This window comes from Hypanus sabinus, chromosome 8, assembly GCF_030144855.1.
Source record: "Hypanus sabinus isolate sHypSab1 chromosome 8, sHypSab1.hap1, whole genome shotgun sequence".
NCBI classification, from domain to species: Eukaryota; Metazoa; Chordata; class Chondrichthyes; order Myliobatiformes; family Dasyatidae; genus Hypanus; species Hypanus sabinus.
In genome coordinates this window covers 130,071,039-130,085,821 of record NC_082713.1, presented here as the reverse complement: position 1 = coordinate 130,085,821, position 14,783 = coordinate 130,071,039, and the positions used below count along the sequence as shown (strand labels likewise).

General features: G+C 43.3%; 1 protein-coding gene across 8 annotated transcripts in view; it reads right to left on the bottom strand.

Annotated features, from left to right (window-relative positions):
* The window catches only part of nrcama (neuronal cell adhesion molecule a), a 430,696-nt gene that overhangs the window by 95,913 nt on the left and 320,000 nt on the right, over nucleotides 1-14,783 (bottom strand). For 6 of the 8 annotated variants that reach the window (XM_059977833.1, XM_059977838.1, XM_059977831.1 and 3 more), the window contains exons 7-9: nucleotides 11,531-11,653; nucleotides 5,625-5,795; nucleotides 1,089-1,145 (exon numbers count right to left, since the gene is read on the bottom strand). In XM_059977833.1, coding sequence (XP_059833816.1) covers nucleotides 1,089-1,145; nucleotides 5,625-5,795; nucleotides 11,531-11,653 — 351 coding nt within the window. The remainder of the gene's footprint in view (nucleotides 1-1,088; nucleotides 1,146-5,624; nucleotides 5,796-11,530; nucleotides 11,654-14,783) is intronic. The other 2 variants (XM_059977835.1, XM_059977836.1) reach the window with 1 other exon arrangement.

The window sequence follows — 14,783 nt, the reverse complement described above, 5'->3', positions numbered from 1 at the left end:
GCAAGAGATAGAGAGAATGACAGAAAGAACTAGAGAGAAAACAATACAGAGAATGAGAGAGAATGAGAAAGAAGAAGAGGAAATAGAAGGGAGTGAGAAAGAGGGAGAGAAATAGAAATAGAGAGGAGAGAGAGAAGCGATTGAGATAGAGGAGAGAGTGTGTCTAGTGCAAATAGAGCAATACAGGCCCTTCAATCAGCACCTTACCTTTGCTGTGCACTCAGTAAGAAAGTAAGAGAGTTGGTATTTCTCTGCTTAACTTCGGTGTTACCTTCAGGAAATCCATGGAATCAAAATTCACTTTCCTGAGGCAGCTACCCCAAAGTGACATGCACAAGCTCTGACCACCTGTTCAACCCAAATTCTTCCGAAATTTGAAGTGCACGTCTCAGGTCCAAAACTCAACCATTACCCCACTCCTGCTACCAATCTGCTCCTTCCCTGGCTCCAACTCTTGGTCTATAACTCTTTGTCACAGTTCACACTCCGTCCCTAGCTCACCACCCTGATAACCACTCTAAGACAAGGCTTGAGTCCTAACGAGGACATTTTCACCCGCCTCCTTCTGAAGTTCCCAAGATCAAGAACATGCAAGGACCAAGTATTAGTTACCAAGACCAATTCTTAGCTCATGAGTGCACAGCAAGAACAGCAGCAAGCTGCCTGACTGCAGAAACTATTGTTGCTGACCCAGATCCCAGCTCTCAGGAGCTACATTCTGGGAGCTTTGATCAGCGATCAGGAATGAGAATATCCAAAGTCCTGTCCATCTAACAGGCACTCAAAGGTGTGATGAACCACACGTATAAACAGCAAGAGATCTGGAGGTGTGACCCATAATGGTTAGACAGTAGCAGAGTGATAGTATGTTTACAAGAAAGAGATATTACTTTTTTACCTCATGAAGCAAGTTAATGTTTTCACCAGGATTATTGTTGTTACACAACAAAGAGTGAGTAAGTAATGAGGCTGAGATTAGTGACAGACTGCTTGTGACTGGGAGCAGAAAAGGGACTGGAAGTGGTTAAAGTTGGATGACAGAATCTAACTGGTGTTAGAACATAAAACTTGGAGGCACCATAACTCACCACCATATAGATCAGTGCCATTGGGGTAAACTCCATAAGTCTCATTGATCGTGCCCACTGAAACAAACATAAGAGCATTGTCCACATTGAGCAGAAGCAAGGAAGGGCTGAAATGTTTCACACAGTCAGCATTTATAAAAGGCAAAACAAACATAACATTGGACGAGGCTATTCGGCCCCTCAAACTATAATCTCATCATGGCCAATCTGTACAACACACACAAAATCTGTCCTGATGAATAGTCTCAGCCCGAAATGTCAACTGTTCCTTTTCCACAGATACTGCCTGGCCTTTTGAGTTCCTCCAGCAATTTGAGTGTGTTGCTTGGATTTTCAGCATCTGCAGATTTTCTCTTGCTTCTGATAGCCAATCTGTATCTAATTGTACACAGTTTGACTCTGTAACCCTCAACATACTTACAAAGCTAAAACCCAGCAATTACTTGTTATTGAAGACCTTCCTGTTCTGCTCTCTCCCATTTTTCAGAATTTTAAAACATCTTTTATTCCTAACTTTTCTGAGTTCCGATGAAAACTCTTCATGAAAATATGAACTATTTTTCTCTCCATGGATATTGCCTTATCTGATGAGTCTTCCCAACATCGTGTTTCAATTCAAAAGTCTGTTGAGGTCTACAATGACATTTTCAAATGACTCCTGTACTCAGTAGCCCATTGGAAAGAGAGGGTTGTCCATGAGAAAAGATGCTTTCTAACATTACCTTGAACTCTCAGGATATTTAGTTGTGAAAATGCCTTGGAATTTCCTCTTTACCCAACAAAATCCTTCCTCCCCCACCCCAACTTTTCATAAACATCTCAGTGAGATCTCTGGGTAAGGCAAGCATTTATAGATTTGTTTTACCACTGGACTCCTATCCTACACTCAACGGTGAGGTTAGCTGTTGCTTTATTCTAATGTGAAGTACATTACGATACCTGAAGCTCAATTTTTGAAGACTTGCAGTGCACTAACCTCCATAGACAATAACAGAGTCAAATGAATAATTTAAATTCAGGACTTGACATAAGCTGGGGGAAAGCAGTTGTACAAATGCCTAATGTACTGGCTCCAAACTCCTCCCTCTGCTGTTTTTCTGAAGACTCTCCAAGGTCTAGTTGATCTACTAGAGCAATTCTATATGAAAACAGGCCCTTTGGACTACTGGATTAAGCATCCATTGGCAGCAATTCAATATTACTCCCTTTTTATTCTACCTGCATTCCCATCATCTCCCTGCAGATTTGAAGACCCATTTGTACTGGGGCAATGCATAGCTGCCCATTAACCTACCAACCTGCATGCATTTGGGGCGTGGGAGGAAACTGGTGCACCCAGAAGAAACCCATATGGCCACAGGGGCGAATGGACAAACTCAACACAGGCAGGCTCTGAGAATGGGATTGAACCCAGGTCACCAGAACTGTCAGGCAGCAACTCTACCACTGTGCCAAGTGTATGATCTAGAACTTTGATAAAATGTCAGTGAGGTAGGTTTGCAGGTTAAGACCTACTTTCAAATCCAGCTTGTCCAGGAGTGACCAGGAGCCCTTGTCACTCCAACTCCTGCTCTCCTAAGAGAACTTCTCTGCATCTTTTGGGTGCAACCCTTGAACAGCACAAATCACAGAATTTTAAAATCTTGGCAGGGAAGCGAGAAAGGCCAACGAGCACTGGGGTGAAGGGTGAACAGTAAAAGGACTTGGTGCAGGGGAAGGCACGGGAAGCTTATATTTAGACAAGGTACTAAAGGAGAGTCCAGTCAGTGAACACTGCAGGAGGGAGCAGAAGGCATGGGGGTTTAAGCAGCAGTTGGATCAAGGGCAGCCTGACTTGTTGGACTACTTCCAAAAGCACTTCACTGAACAGTGTTTTACTTTGTGCAAAAGGCTCCATTCACTAGTGATATGCCTACGTATTCTGCTGCGTCAAAAGAAACTATCAGCTGGAATAGAGTTGGTGTTGAGAACAAAAAGGGCCAGGTAGACACCTGCGGTCAAACAAGGAGGTTACAACTTCTTCCTTGCAAGGGTTTATCTTATGTTCCAAGTCACCACCGATCCATACCTGCAGAATTTCGGAAGGGACGTTAACGTACATCTGACAAGTAGATATATTTACTCAATATCATCTGGATACTTCCAAGCAAGTCAGGACAGTTCAAAAGTACCAACCATCCATTCTGGAGCACTAAGCTCAGAAGTACATTCAGTGTCCTGGTCTCACATGGCCAGAACAAATCAATGATGTTTGCAATGACCTGACACTCATGGGGACTGTTGGAGGGACTCCCACGTTGGGATCTGCTGTGCTGCTGGGACATATGTGTCAGTGATATGCTAACCCTCACTATCTGATTCTGGCCACTGGTGTTGTCACAGGGTGGAGACAATAAGTGGAGCTCTTAATCTTAACAGCTTCCAGGGACTTTCTGGACCACCTAGAGAAAGGACAGGATACCAGAGGAGAACTGAGGGCAGAGGAAAACAGACATCTTGAAGAGTGCCCACGAGATAATGTTTGAGAAGGATTCCAAGATATTCTAGACTCCTGCAATTGCAGACAAGTCTTAACTACATAGAAGATAACAACTTAACACTTGTCCGTCCCACTGGGAGTGGTGAACTGGCACAGAACATCCAATTGCTTTCTGGGAAGATCGGGAAAATTTCCAAGTAACTATATTCACACCAAACTCTCCGATTATCCTCTCTGAGGTTCTTCCTTCCTTTCTGTGGCCTCCCTATGTACATAGTAAGAACAGGTCCACTTGGACTCACATACCTAACCCACCGTTCAATATAATCATAGGAGATCTTCCTCAGTTTCACCTTCTCTTCCATGTTTGTTCCCCACCATCAAAGTTTCTATCAAAAATGTATATGTTTCAATCCTATCAAGATATAAGAAATAGAAGCAGTTGGCCCCTCAAGCCTATTCTCCAGTCAACAAAACCATAGCTAATTCAGTCATCCACTTCCCTTGTCTGGTGCCCAGAACCATTCATTTTCCTACAGTCTTCCCATCGAAGTCTTCAGGGACTTAACATCTGTAACTCCATGGCACAGAGAATTCCAAAGATTCAGACCCCTGCGACAAGAAGCTCATCGCTGCCCTAAATGGTGAACTCCCTATCCTGAAGATGTTCTCAGACCTCTCCACCAAACAAATGGCGTTTAACTCATTAGCATCTCTCAGAATCTTGTATTTTTCAAAGTAATTGCCTTTGATTCCTCCAAATCACACAGCATCAGCTGTTCTGTTTATTTTTCCCCACAGATAACCATCTGAAACCAGGGATCTATTAGACAAACCTTCTCTACACTACTTCCCAGGACTCCTTCCTGAAATAAGGGGACCATTATTGAATAGTACTTATCAATCTGGATATTGTCTCAACAACACCCCACACGACTAACAAGATTTTGCTGATCTTACATTCTAATCCTTTCACAGTACTGGCCACCACTGGTTTCTTAATTATGTGCCGTATCTAGGTGATCTTTCTGTATCTGAGGACACAGAGGGATCTGTGGATTGGTCGGGAAAGCTTGCTGAGGAGTGGCAAATGAATTTCAATACAGGTAAGTGTGAGGTGAAGCATTCTGGAGAGGCAAACAGATGTAGGGCTTGTACTGCGAATAGTACAGCACAAGGGCTTTGAGAATAGGAGTTGGAACATTATGTTACAGTTGTACAAGTCAATGTTGACACCAGGTATAGTTTTAGTGGTCTTGTTATCTAACGACATGAAGAAACTGGAAAGAGTGCAGAAAGGATTTACTAGGATGCTGTCAGGACTGGATGTCCTGAGTTATAGCAAGAGTTTGATCAAGCTGGGTCTCGATTCCATGGAATGTCAGAGAACAAGGGGCAACCATATAGATATGTTTAAAATTATGAGAGGTATTGATTTAGGATGAGAAAACAACTGTTTTAGTGCAGAGGATGGTGAGTGAATGGAATGAGCTGCCATGAAGCAGATGTAATATTATCATTTAAGAAGCACTTAGAAGGGTACATGGAGAACGAGAGTTGGATGGAATTGGGCCACTTGTGGGAAATTAAGACGAGCTTTGTGGCTACTGTGTTGGGCATGGACTCGTCGCGTTGAAATGTCTTTATCCATGCTGCACAACACTCAGATCTCTTTACATTCTGCCTTCCTGTTCTTCCACTGATTGTTTTAGACTAGATGTCCTCAACTCACCTCACCCCCAAGTGACCAGGGCTCAGTTGTCAGTTCATTGTAAAGTGCCAGCACGAAGAACATTGAGGCTGGGACTTACTGCCTGTTTCTGTTCCAGGTGTACACATGCATCCCAGTAGAGGGCAGCAGGGAGCCAAGATGGGGAGCTCCTTTCTCAGGAAAGCAGAGCATCTCAAGGAAGGTGAACAAACTGATGCAGACAGCATTTAAGGTCAGAACCTCAGGCCTTTTGTCTGCATGCCAGTGTGGAGCATTTAAATTCACAGTCAACAACAGATCTCATTGCTACTACAACCAAACACACAAGGAATGAAGCAGTACTCACGTGTCATGACCTTGACAGAGATTGGCTGCTTCTGTTGTATAGTCTGAGTGTGGTTGAATCTGGCATAGCAGATATAGTCCGCTCGGGTGTCCTCTGGCTGAACATTTGAAAAATACAGGTCTCCGTTAAGACCCTGTGAAACCCGAGCATCTTGTGTAAACCTTTGCATTGCTGGAAGGAAATGCCCAGAATAAAGATTTAAGAACTCAGAAAGCAGCGGAAATATATTTAAACATTATCACCAGTGATGAAGGCAGGCTACTTATACAATCACACACCAAAATCAGTTTCCCTCCTCACATGTGCAGGAGGAGCCTGTTGGATCAACAGGAGATGTAAATCAAGCTATGAATAATCTTGCACAGTGCTGGTTCAGAATTCCTGTTTCTGCGAAAATAATCAGGAGCAGGAATAAGCCATCCTACTCTACCATTAAACAACAAAATGACTGATATACGACCTCAATGCCACTGCCCAGCCACGTCTCAATGACCCTTGATTCCCTTCAAGCCTGGAAATTTATTGGCCTCTATTTTCAATGAGTTTCTGTGGCCTGCCAGAGATTGGCTGCTTCTCTTGTATAGTTTGAGTGTGGATGAATCTGGCATAGCAGATATAGTCCGTGCAGGTGTCCTCTGGCTGAACATTTGAGAAATACAGGTCTCTGTTAATATTCTCTGAGAGACAAAATCCTTCCACATTTCAGTCATAAGGACTGCCAAACTGTGCCCAGGGTTCTAGATCTCTCGGTTAGAAGAAATCTCCTCACTGCACCTAGCCTGCTAACCTTGATGAAGTTTGCATATTGCCATGAGACCTCCACTCATCCTCCTGACATCTAGAGAATGTACAGTACTGTGCATTCTCTTGGACATATGTGCATATGTAGCCAGGGTGCCTAAGAGCTTTGTAAGTCCTGTAGTTGTTAACATGGAATGCAGAGCGAGTTTGTAAATTTGGTGGGAGAAAACAATGTTGAGAATGGCAGGGGTGGAATGCCAAGGGAGGGGTGTGGGACAGGTGGCAGAGAAGGAGTGCCAGGGTAGAATATGGCGTGGTTGCAAACACACCCAGCTCTGAGGCTCCAGGCAAGGTCATTTGACTCCAAACAATTGGTTTATTGATCTTTACAGATTAGAGGCCCATATCAGAATCACTCAGATATTCATGAAATTTGTTTTTTTTTTGTAGCAACAGCAGTACAGTGCAATACATAAGATTACTACGGTACTGTGCAAAAGTCTAGGAACCCTAGTTATTTATATATATACCTAAGACTTGTGCACTGTAAAGTCTTCATTCTCCATGTTTAACCTGAAGATTGCATTTTATTATTTCCTGTTGGCATTTTCATTGGAAGATTTCGCCTATTAGGTAATGTCCACTCATCAGTGATCATTGAGGAAGGCGTTTCTGCTCTCTTTTTATATAACTTTTAGTGTGACAACATGCACAGATCTGATTAGCTGGTTCAGTTGACCCCCATTCCCGATGGATGGTAAATTAGTCGAGCTTTTACGGTACTTCGTGTCTGCTCCACTAAGCAAATGCTGTGGGACAGTGTGTTATTATCTCCAATGCTGCACCAATGCTTTGGAACATCCTATTATTAAATCTGACACTAAGTAATGCTGTGAGAAACTGCGTAATACATTCTGCACTGCACACAGGTCACAAGAAAATGCAGAAAGAACTCCAAATCCTGAATGCTTGGGAATGTTAGGCTGCTGTTTCCGACATTAGGTTAATGCTTTGGGGCTGTCTGATCAGGTGCTGCCTCACCTCCAATATTGCATTCACGCTATAAGGCAATGCACAGCTATCTCTGAGATGCGAATACCAAGGTATTTGGACTTCCACTGATGTAATGCATTCCTGACTTCACACTGAAGCAATACTATAGATCACTAGGTTTTTACTTCTGACTGTGCCTATGCTGTGGGATGTTGCTTCACTCTCTCCATGTTGAGCAAATGACACATTACAATGCTCTGCTACCTCTGACATTTTGGGAAAGAATTTACCAGTGAACTGGATCAGTAACTTTGCGGATGACACCAAGTTTGGAGGTGTTGTGGGCAGCAAGGAAGACTACCAAAGCTTGCAGCAGGATCTGGACCAGCTGGCAGGATGGGATGTAAAATGGCAGATGGGATTTAACGCAGACCAGTGTGAGGTGTTGCACTTTGGCTGGACAAACCAGGGCAGCTCTTACACAGTGAGTGGTAGGGCACTGAGGAGTGCAGGAGGACAGAGGGATCTGGGAATACAGAGCAAAGATTCCTCAAGAGTGGAGTCACAGGAAGATGGTGTTATAAAGAAAGCTTTTGGCACATTGGACTACATAAACCAATGTACTGAGTAGAGGACAACACGAGGAAATCTGCAGATGCCGGAAATTCAAGCAACACACACAAAATGCTGGTGGAATGCAGCAGGCCAGGCAGCATCGATAGGGAGAAGCAATGTTGACATTTCGGGCCAAGATCCTTCGTCAGGACAGAAGGGTCTCAGCCCGAAACGTCGACATTGTTTCTCCCTATAGATGCTGCCTGGCCTGCTGCGTTCCACCAGCATTTTGTGTGTGTTACTGAGTAGAGGAGGTGGGTTGTTATGTTGAAATTGTAAATGATGTTGGAGAGGCCTAATTAGAAGATTGGCATGCGATTTTGGTCAGCTACCTATAGGAAAGATGAAAATAAGGCTGAGTGCAGAGAAAATTTTCAAGGATGTTGCCAGGAGTTGAGGACCTGAATTATAGGGAAAGATTAGGACTCTATTTAAGATTAAGGGACGTTTGATAGAGGTATACAAAATTTTAAGGGGTATAGATAGGATAAACGCAAGCAGACTTTTCCCACTGATGTTCTGTGAGATTTGAACTAGAGGTCATGGGTTAAGGGTGAAAAGTGAAATATTTAAGGCAAACACGAGGGGGAACTTCTTCACTCAGAGGGTGGTGAGAGTGTAGAATGAGCTGCCAGCGTGAGAGGTGGATGTGGGGTCAATTTCAACATTTAAGAGAAATTTTGATAGGTACATACATGGACGGGAGGGTTATGTAGGGCTATGGACGGGATGCAGGTTGATGGGACTAGGCAGATTAGTGGTCCAGCATGGACTAGATGGACCAAAGGTCCTGCTTCTGTGCTGTAGTGTACTATGACTATTCCTTCAACTGGGCCAATGTTTCGGCAGAATGAGCTAACACGTCCAACATTGCTCTATTGCTGACGGACTGAAATAAAATCTCCACCATTGCAGTGACGGAAAAAGCACTGTCCAAAAACCTACACCACTGCCCTGGTGATTTGAGTCATTCGTTAAAACACTTCTCCACTTCACAAATAGCTTCATTTAGATCATGCACTGCTGCCATCAGGAAGAAGGCAAAGGAGCCTCAGGACTCACACCACTATGTTCAGGGACAGTTATTACCCCTCAACCATTAGGCTCTTGAACCAGTGGGGATAATTTCACTCAACTTCACTTGCCTCATCACAGAACTGTTCCTACAACCTATGGACTCACTTTCAAGGAAGCTTCATCACCTTCTCAACATTTATTGCTTACTTATTATTTTTTCTCTTTTGTGTTTGCAGTTGTCTTTTGCACATTGGTTGTTTGTCCGCCTTGTTGAGTGCACTCTTTCACTTATTCTATTGTGATTCTTGGATTTATGCAGTATGCCCGTAAGAAAATGAATCTCAAGGTCGTCCATATACGGTACTTTGAAAATGAATTAAACCTTGAACTTTGAAACTCAGGAGCACCCTATTAACGCCATACCTTCACCAAGATTAACTCTGGAATCTGAAATACATCGGTCGAATATTGTGCTAATATTCTGAACAGTCCACTAATTCAGAGCCAATGCAAAATCTCTGGGTAGCTTGTGATACTACGATGGAAATCTGTTCACACTTTAAACAGAGAACTCATGTTCCAGATTGCAACCTTAATACACCTTTTGACAAATACACCAAGGTGCTTCGTTGGAGAGAAAATGAAACGTGACCATGAAACAAAAAGAGTTTAACATTATATGAAATTAACATCAAAGAAAGGATTACATTTATACAATGCCATTTTGGACTTATGAAAACTAATTAATACAATACTACTGAGGAATGATTCAGGAACAGCTTCTCCTCTGCCATCCAATTTCTGAATGGACATTGATCCCGTTAACACAACCTCACCACTTTTAAAATTTTTATTTTTACATTACTTATTTAACTATTATATATAGAGTATATACTATAATTCATGCTTTTCCTATTATGATGTATTGCATTGTGTGGCTGCCACAGAGACAAGAAATTTCAGGATATCAGCCAGTGATATTAAACCTGATTCTGATACTGGGAGTGTTAAATTGGCACTCTGCAGCCCAGCCAGTAATGGAACTGTGCTGGGAGCAAAGGACGCTGAGCTGTCAGGTTGGAGTACACTGCTAAAACCACAGAGCATTGCATTAGTGTTCTAGGACCCTGTTCTAAAACCATGCTAGTTCCAAAGGAGACTGATCCAAAAGCCTGGCAGACTGCACAAATATACCTTATTCCTTTCCTGATGCTATAGAACAGCATGTTAATTCCCTGAGACAAGGAACTAATTTTGTGCACTGTGCTTACACTGTAGTGTCACGGTTGCATCTGCAATTTAAAAGCAAAAGGTACGGAGAAGGGGGAGGGGGAGGGAAGGCAGAGGGAGGGTAGGGGAGGAAGGGGAGGGGAGGGGAAGGAGAGGAAGGGGGAGGGGAAAGAATGGGAATGGGAAGGAATGGGAAGATGAAGGAAAGGGGAAGGAGAGGAAGGGGAGGGGAGGGACAGGGGAGGGAGGGGGCAAGGGAGGGGGAGAGGAGGAGGAAAGGGGGAAGGAAGGGAAGAAGGCAAAGAAGTAAATAAATAACAAAATTCCAGGGATACTCCATTCATACTCATCTGATAAAAGGGCATTGGCCATAAAGTTGTACAATGTACTGTATATGTAATCAAAATGGCTTCTTTGGTTTGCTAGAGTAGGAATGCTTTTATGTCTGTTAAGTGTTTTTTCTCGCAGTTGTTTAGCTTTGGACTTGCTGATATTGGGATTGTATTCATTTGTTAACCAATGGGGAATGTTATTTTGTCTTGTGAGGCTGGGAGCTTGGGGGGTTTCGCGGTCTTTTCAGGGGAGGCGGGAAGGAGACGCCGAGGAAGGTGGCCGTGCGCTGCACTGCTCGGTCGACCACCGGGGGGGGAGGGGGGGTCCCAGGTGCGAGGAATGTGACGAGGGGTCGAATGGTTCGATAGTTGAGCTCCAACGATGTGCACTAAACTGACTGAACTTGGCGCCTTTTACTTTATTTTCTTTTCCTTCATATATACTGTATTGTAGTTTCAGTAAAATCTTTAAAGTATATTCCGTAACGGTATCTGGTGTGAGTTTGACATTGTGTGTGTACGCGCGGCATAAATCTGATTCTCACAGCACCTGCGTGTACTGGAGGTGGGGTTGGTGAGTGGCTGGATCTCCTTTTCCCCTAGACATACACCAGCCTATTGGGTAAGTGTTCCAGTTGTTTGTTCTCTCCACAGATAGTGAGTATTGCCAACATTTTCTGATTCTTATTCTGTAATGTTAACCCCTGGATTTGATATGCTGGAGAATTATCAGGCTATGTCAGGACTTAAAAGTATTTTACTTGCGCCAGTGGGCTACTTGACTGCAGGAACCAGGTGAATTCACCAAGGTGAATCCTAACCCCCTACTCCCTCTATCCACTGTGATAGCCTGTATAGCAACCCAAGACAGCTTGATTTGATTTCTCTCTTGCTTCTTAGCCCCTTCACAGCCAGCTGAGCTTCAGCTGTTTGTCTAAATAAAGTGGCTGCTTTACCGAAGCTTGGCTCCGCACTTACAGTTATCCATCCAGAAGATGATGGGTGGTGGCAGGCCTGATGGAGGATCACAGTGGAGGACCAGTGAAGCTCCTTCTTGGACCACTTTCGGCTCGATCTTCTCTTTGGCCCACATGGGTGATCCTGGAAGGGGATGTGGAACAGAGAATACTTAAAGAACTGTAAGCCTTTCCTTACAAACAATGCAACAGAATAGTGGGAACACGCGGGAAGTGCTCGTTTTGAGAAAAACAGCAATAGTCCAGACACAACACTGGGGGGTCAACAAACAATGAATGCACTGCATTCCTGTGTCTACTGTGATCTATATTAGATTAACTCAAGGAGCATCAAAGACCTGGCCCCTGTCCGCAGATACCTGTAACAGTAACGCCCATGTTGATTTTCTCAGGCGTTGAGAGATTTTGGTGTACTCTGTTTGGGAAACATCATCTCTACATTGGGAAGAGGGCCAATCATGGGAACAGATTTCAACACTGCCAAGGCAACACTGCTGGTCCAGAAGTACAGGGCCTTTAATGATTAGACAATGGAGTGAACAGGGTTCCTCAGTCTGAAGCAGGGGCACTCCCACAGTCAGCCAACCACCCTTCACCCAAACTCATTCAGATCTTCCCACAGTGAACATCCAGAGACAATGGGCTGCTTCTCCAACACTCGTTCTTCATGCTGCTTGTGGAGCTGGACCAGGCCGCAATGTAGCTTTCCATTTTCCTCAACCACTGAAAATGATACTGCGGGAAAGGACAATGGTGTACCATGCTGTTATGGGAATAGGTTCAAAGGAGAAAGTGTTATGTTTCTCGCCCCATTCAGCTCCATTATGTGCCTTTCCTTTCCCAGAGGCAGTGGAGCAGTGACAGTCAATGTGTGGGGTTAGGTAGAGTGAGGGAAATAGGTATCAGGGAATAAAACAGAGGAACCAATTCATGCAAGGGTGGAACCAAGTGCCAGCTGCAGTTACCTTCCATCAAGATGAATTTGATGATTAATAAGAGGTCTTTAGTTAGAAAGAAAAAGAAATAAGAAAGTTAAAGAAATGGAATTAAATATTGCATCGGAACAAAAACACTGACAAGATCGAAGGAATTCTATTTGCATAGCACCATGTTGCAACCACGGGATACTCAAAAGTATCGCAAAAAACAGCAGTGCACTTCCCAAACAAGAACTGTGGTGAAGTTGGAGGAACGGAGGCCAACCTGTGCTCAAGATTCCACAAAAAGCAATAAGATGATTAATCAGGTGAATGAGATGCCGTTTAAGTCTTGCTCATTGAGGGATATTTTCTGACCACCAGACTACTTTAGATAGAGCAATGACCACAGAATCCTCATGTTTGCATCAGAATGCAGGGAGGCCTCAGTCTGGAATCTGGATTTTTACCAGTTCTTGGTGAATTAAATGGCAGCTTAATGCCAAATGAACAACAAAATGAAGTCAGGATATTGTCTTGTTAAGAAATGGCTGATGTGCTTTCTTCCTTTAATTGAAACCAGATGGCTGATTAGGAAAACTGCTCATGGCTTTTGATGGGAACCCTCCTTCACTGTTAAGGAGATCTCTCAGGCAGCCATGCAGATCGTGGTGAGGCAAAGGGTTTACTGGTGCTGTGATGGTGAGCCTCATGTTATGGACCCAGGTTTGATATGGCAGCTGTGTCAGGACTGGAAATCGAATTGCCTGAGAGTTGGGGATATTCCTTCACAGAAGCTTTGGTTAGCCCAAGTTGTTGGCAATGGGAGTTATAATACACTGAAATGTCTATGAGGTTTACGGTATATAAAAGTAACACCCCACCAATATCCCTGTAATTCACACAGTCTCAGTATGGTTAATGTGATGTTCTACTTGCTGAACTAATAATGAAAGTCATTGGCCATGTAGTCACAGTCCAGTTTTTGTTGTAAGTTATTGACTTGTCAGGGCATGCTATTGACATCATCAAGCACATGAAATCTAATGGGCAAATGGGCCCAGTCCAGTTCTTGATGGGTAGAGCTTCAACAGGAAATAATATCAGCAGTTTAAAAATGGCTTCCCTTCCCTGCATGATTCACCCATTTAAATTAAATGGTCAAAGGGGTCCAATTTCTAGGTGAGTGAGTCTACAAAATGGGTTCAAATCATTTGAATTTCATTCTTGATGTCCACAGTCACTAGAATTTCATTAGAATTCACTGTCTACTATTTAACTAGTTCATCAAATGTTGAACTGTTCCCCTCAACAGAAGATGATGGAAATTAAAGCAGGAATAAGCCTTTCAGCTTCTTGCAGCTGCTTGTCATTCAGATCATGGCTCAACTTTATCTCACTTAATTTTCTGTCCCTCTATCTATCACTTGACTCCCTCAATCTTATCTTGTACAGAATGTACTCAATGAATGAAACTCTGTAGGCCCTGTAGGTAGAAAATTTCAAAGATTCACTATTCTCTGGGTGAAGAAATTTCTTCTCATCTCAGTCCAAAGCCAATTTTGAAATTGTGATTCTTGGTTCTTGAGACTCCAACAGAGAAACATCTTCTCCCAATCTTCCTTGTTCAGCCTTTTAAAAGCTTTGTATGCTTCAAAGATACCACTTCTCAATTTTCCTGAAATCTGGAGAACACTGGACTGCTTAACACACCAGTCATCCCAGGAATCAATCTGGTGAATCTTCACAACACTCCATCCATTGCAAATATATCCACAAATAGATGAGCAGGCCAAACCAGTATACATGAAGTGTAGTGTAGTCTCACAGGACTCCGTGGGATTGAAGAAGAAAGAATATTCTTTTCTATTGTCAGAACAGTTCAAATCCCAGACACATCACAGTTGAAAGAGTAGCCTACTTGGGCTCACAAGTCTACTCACCTGCCACCAACAACATTAACCTAGGAGGTGACCAGGACCAGTGCCTATATCCTTTTCACCTCTCTCCCCTTACTCTCTGGAATCTATCCCTTCCTCTCTTTCCAAGCGCTTTTATTTAATCAATGGCACTGTGTGTTATGATGCTCAACTTTCCCCAGGAAACTCTTCCTCCAGGAAAGAAACAACATGTACCTTCAGACTTGACTCCACATCTGCAAGGCACAAACACTGCCAGGTTATCACAGGGCATTGTCTCCTTTCTTTTACCCTTTACAAGAACCAGGGAAATATCAATGCCTGAAGGTGGATGTAGCTATGGAATTAGTATGTCTATCCTTGAAGATTTGTGCTTACATTTTTGATTCATGAATTTTAAAGTGAGGGATTATAGCAC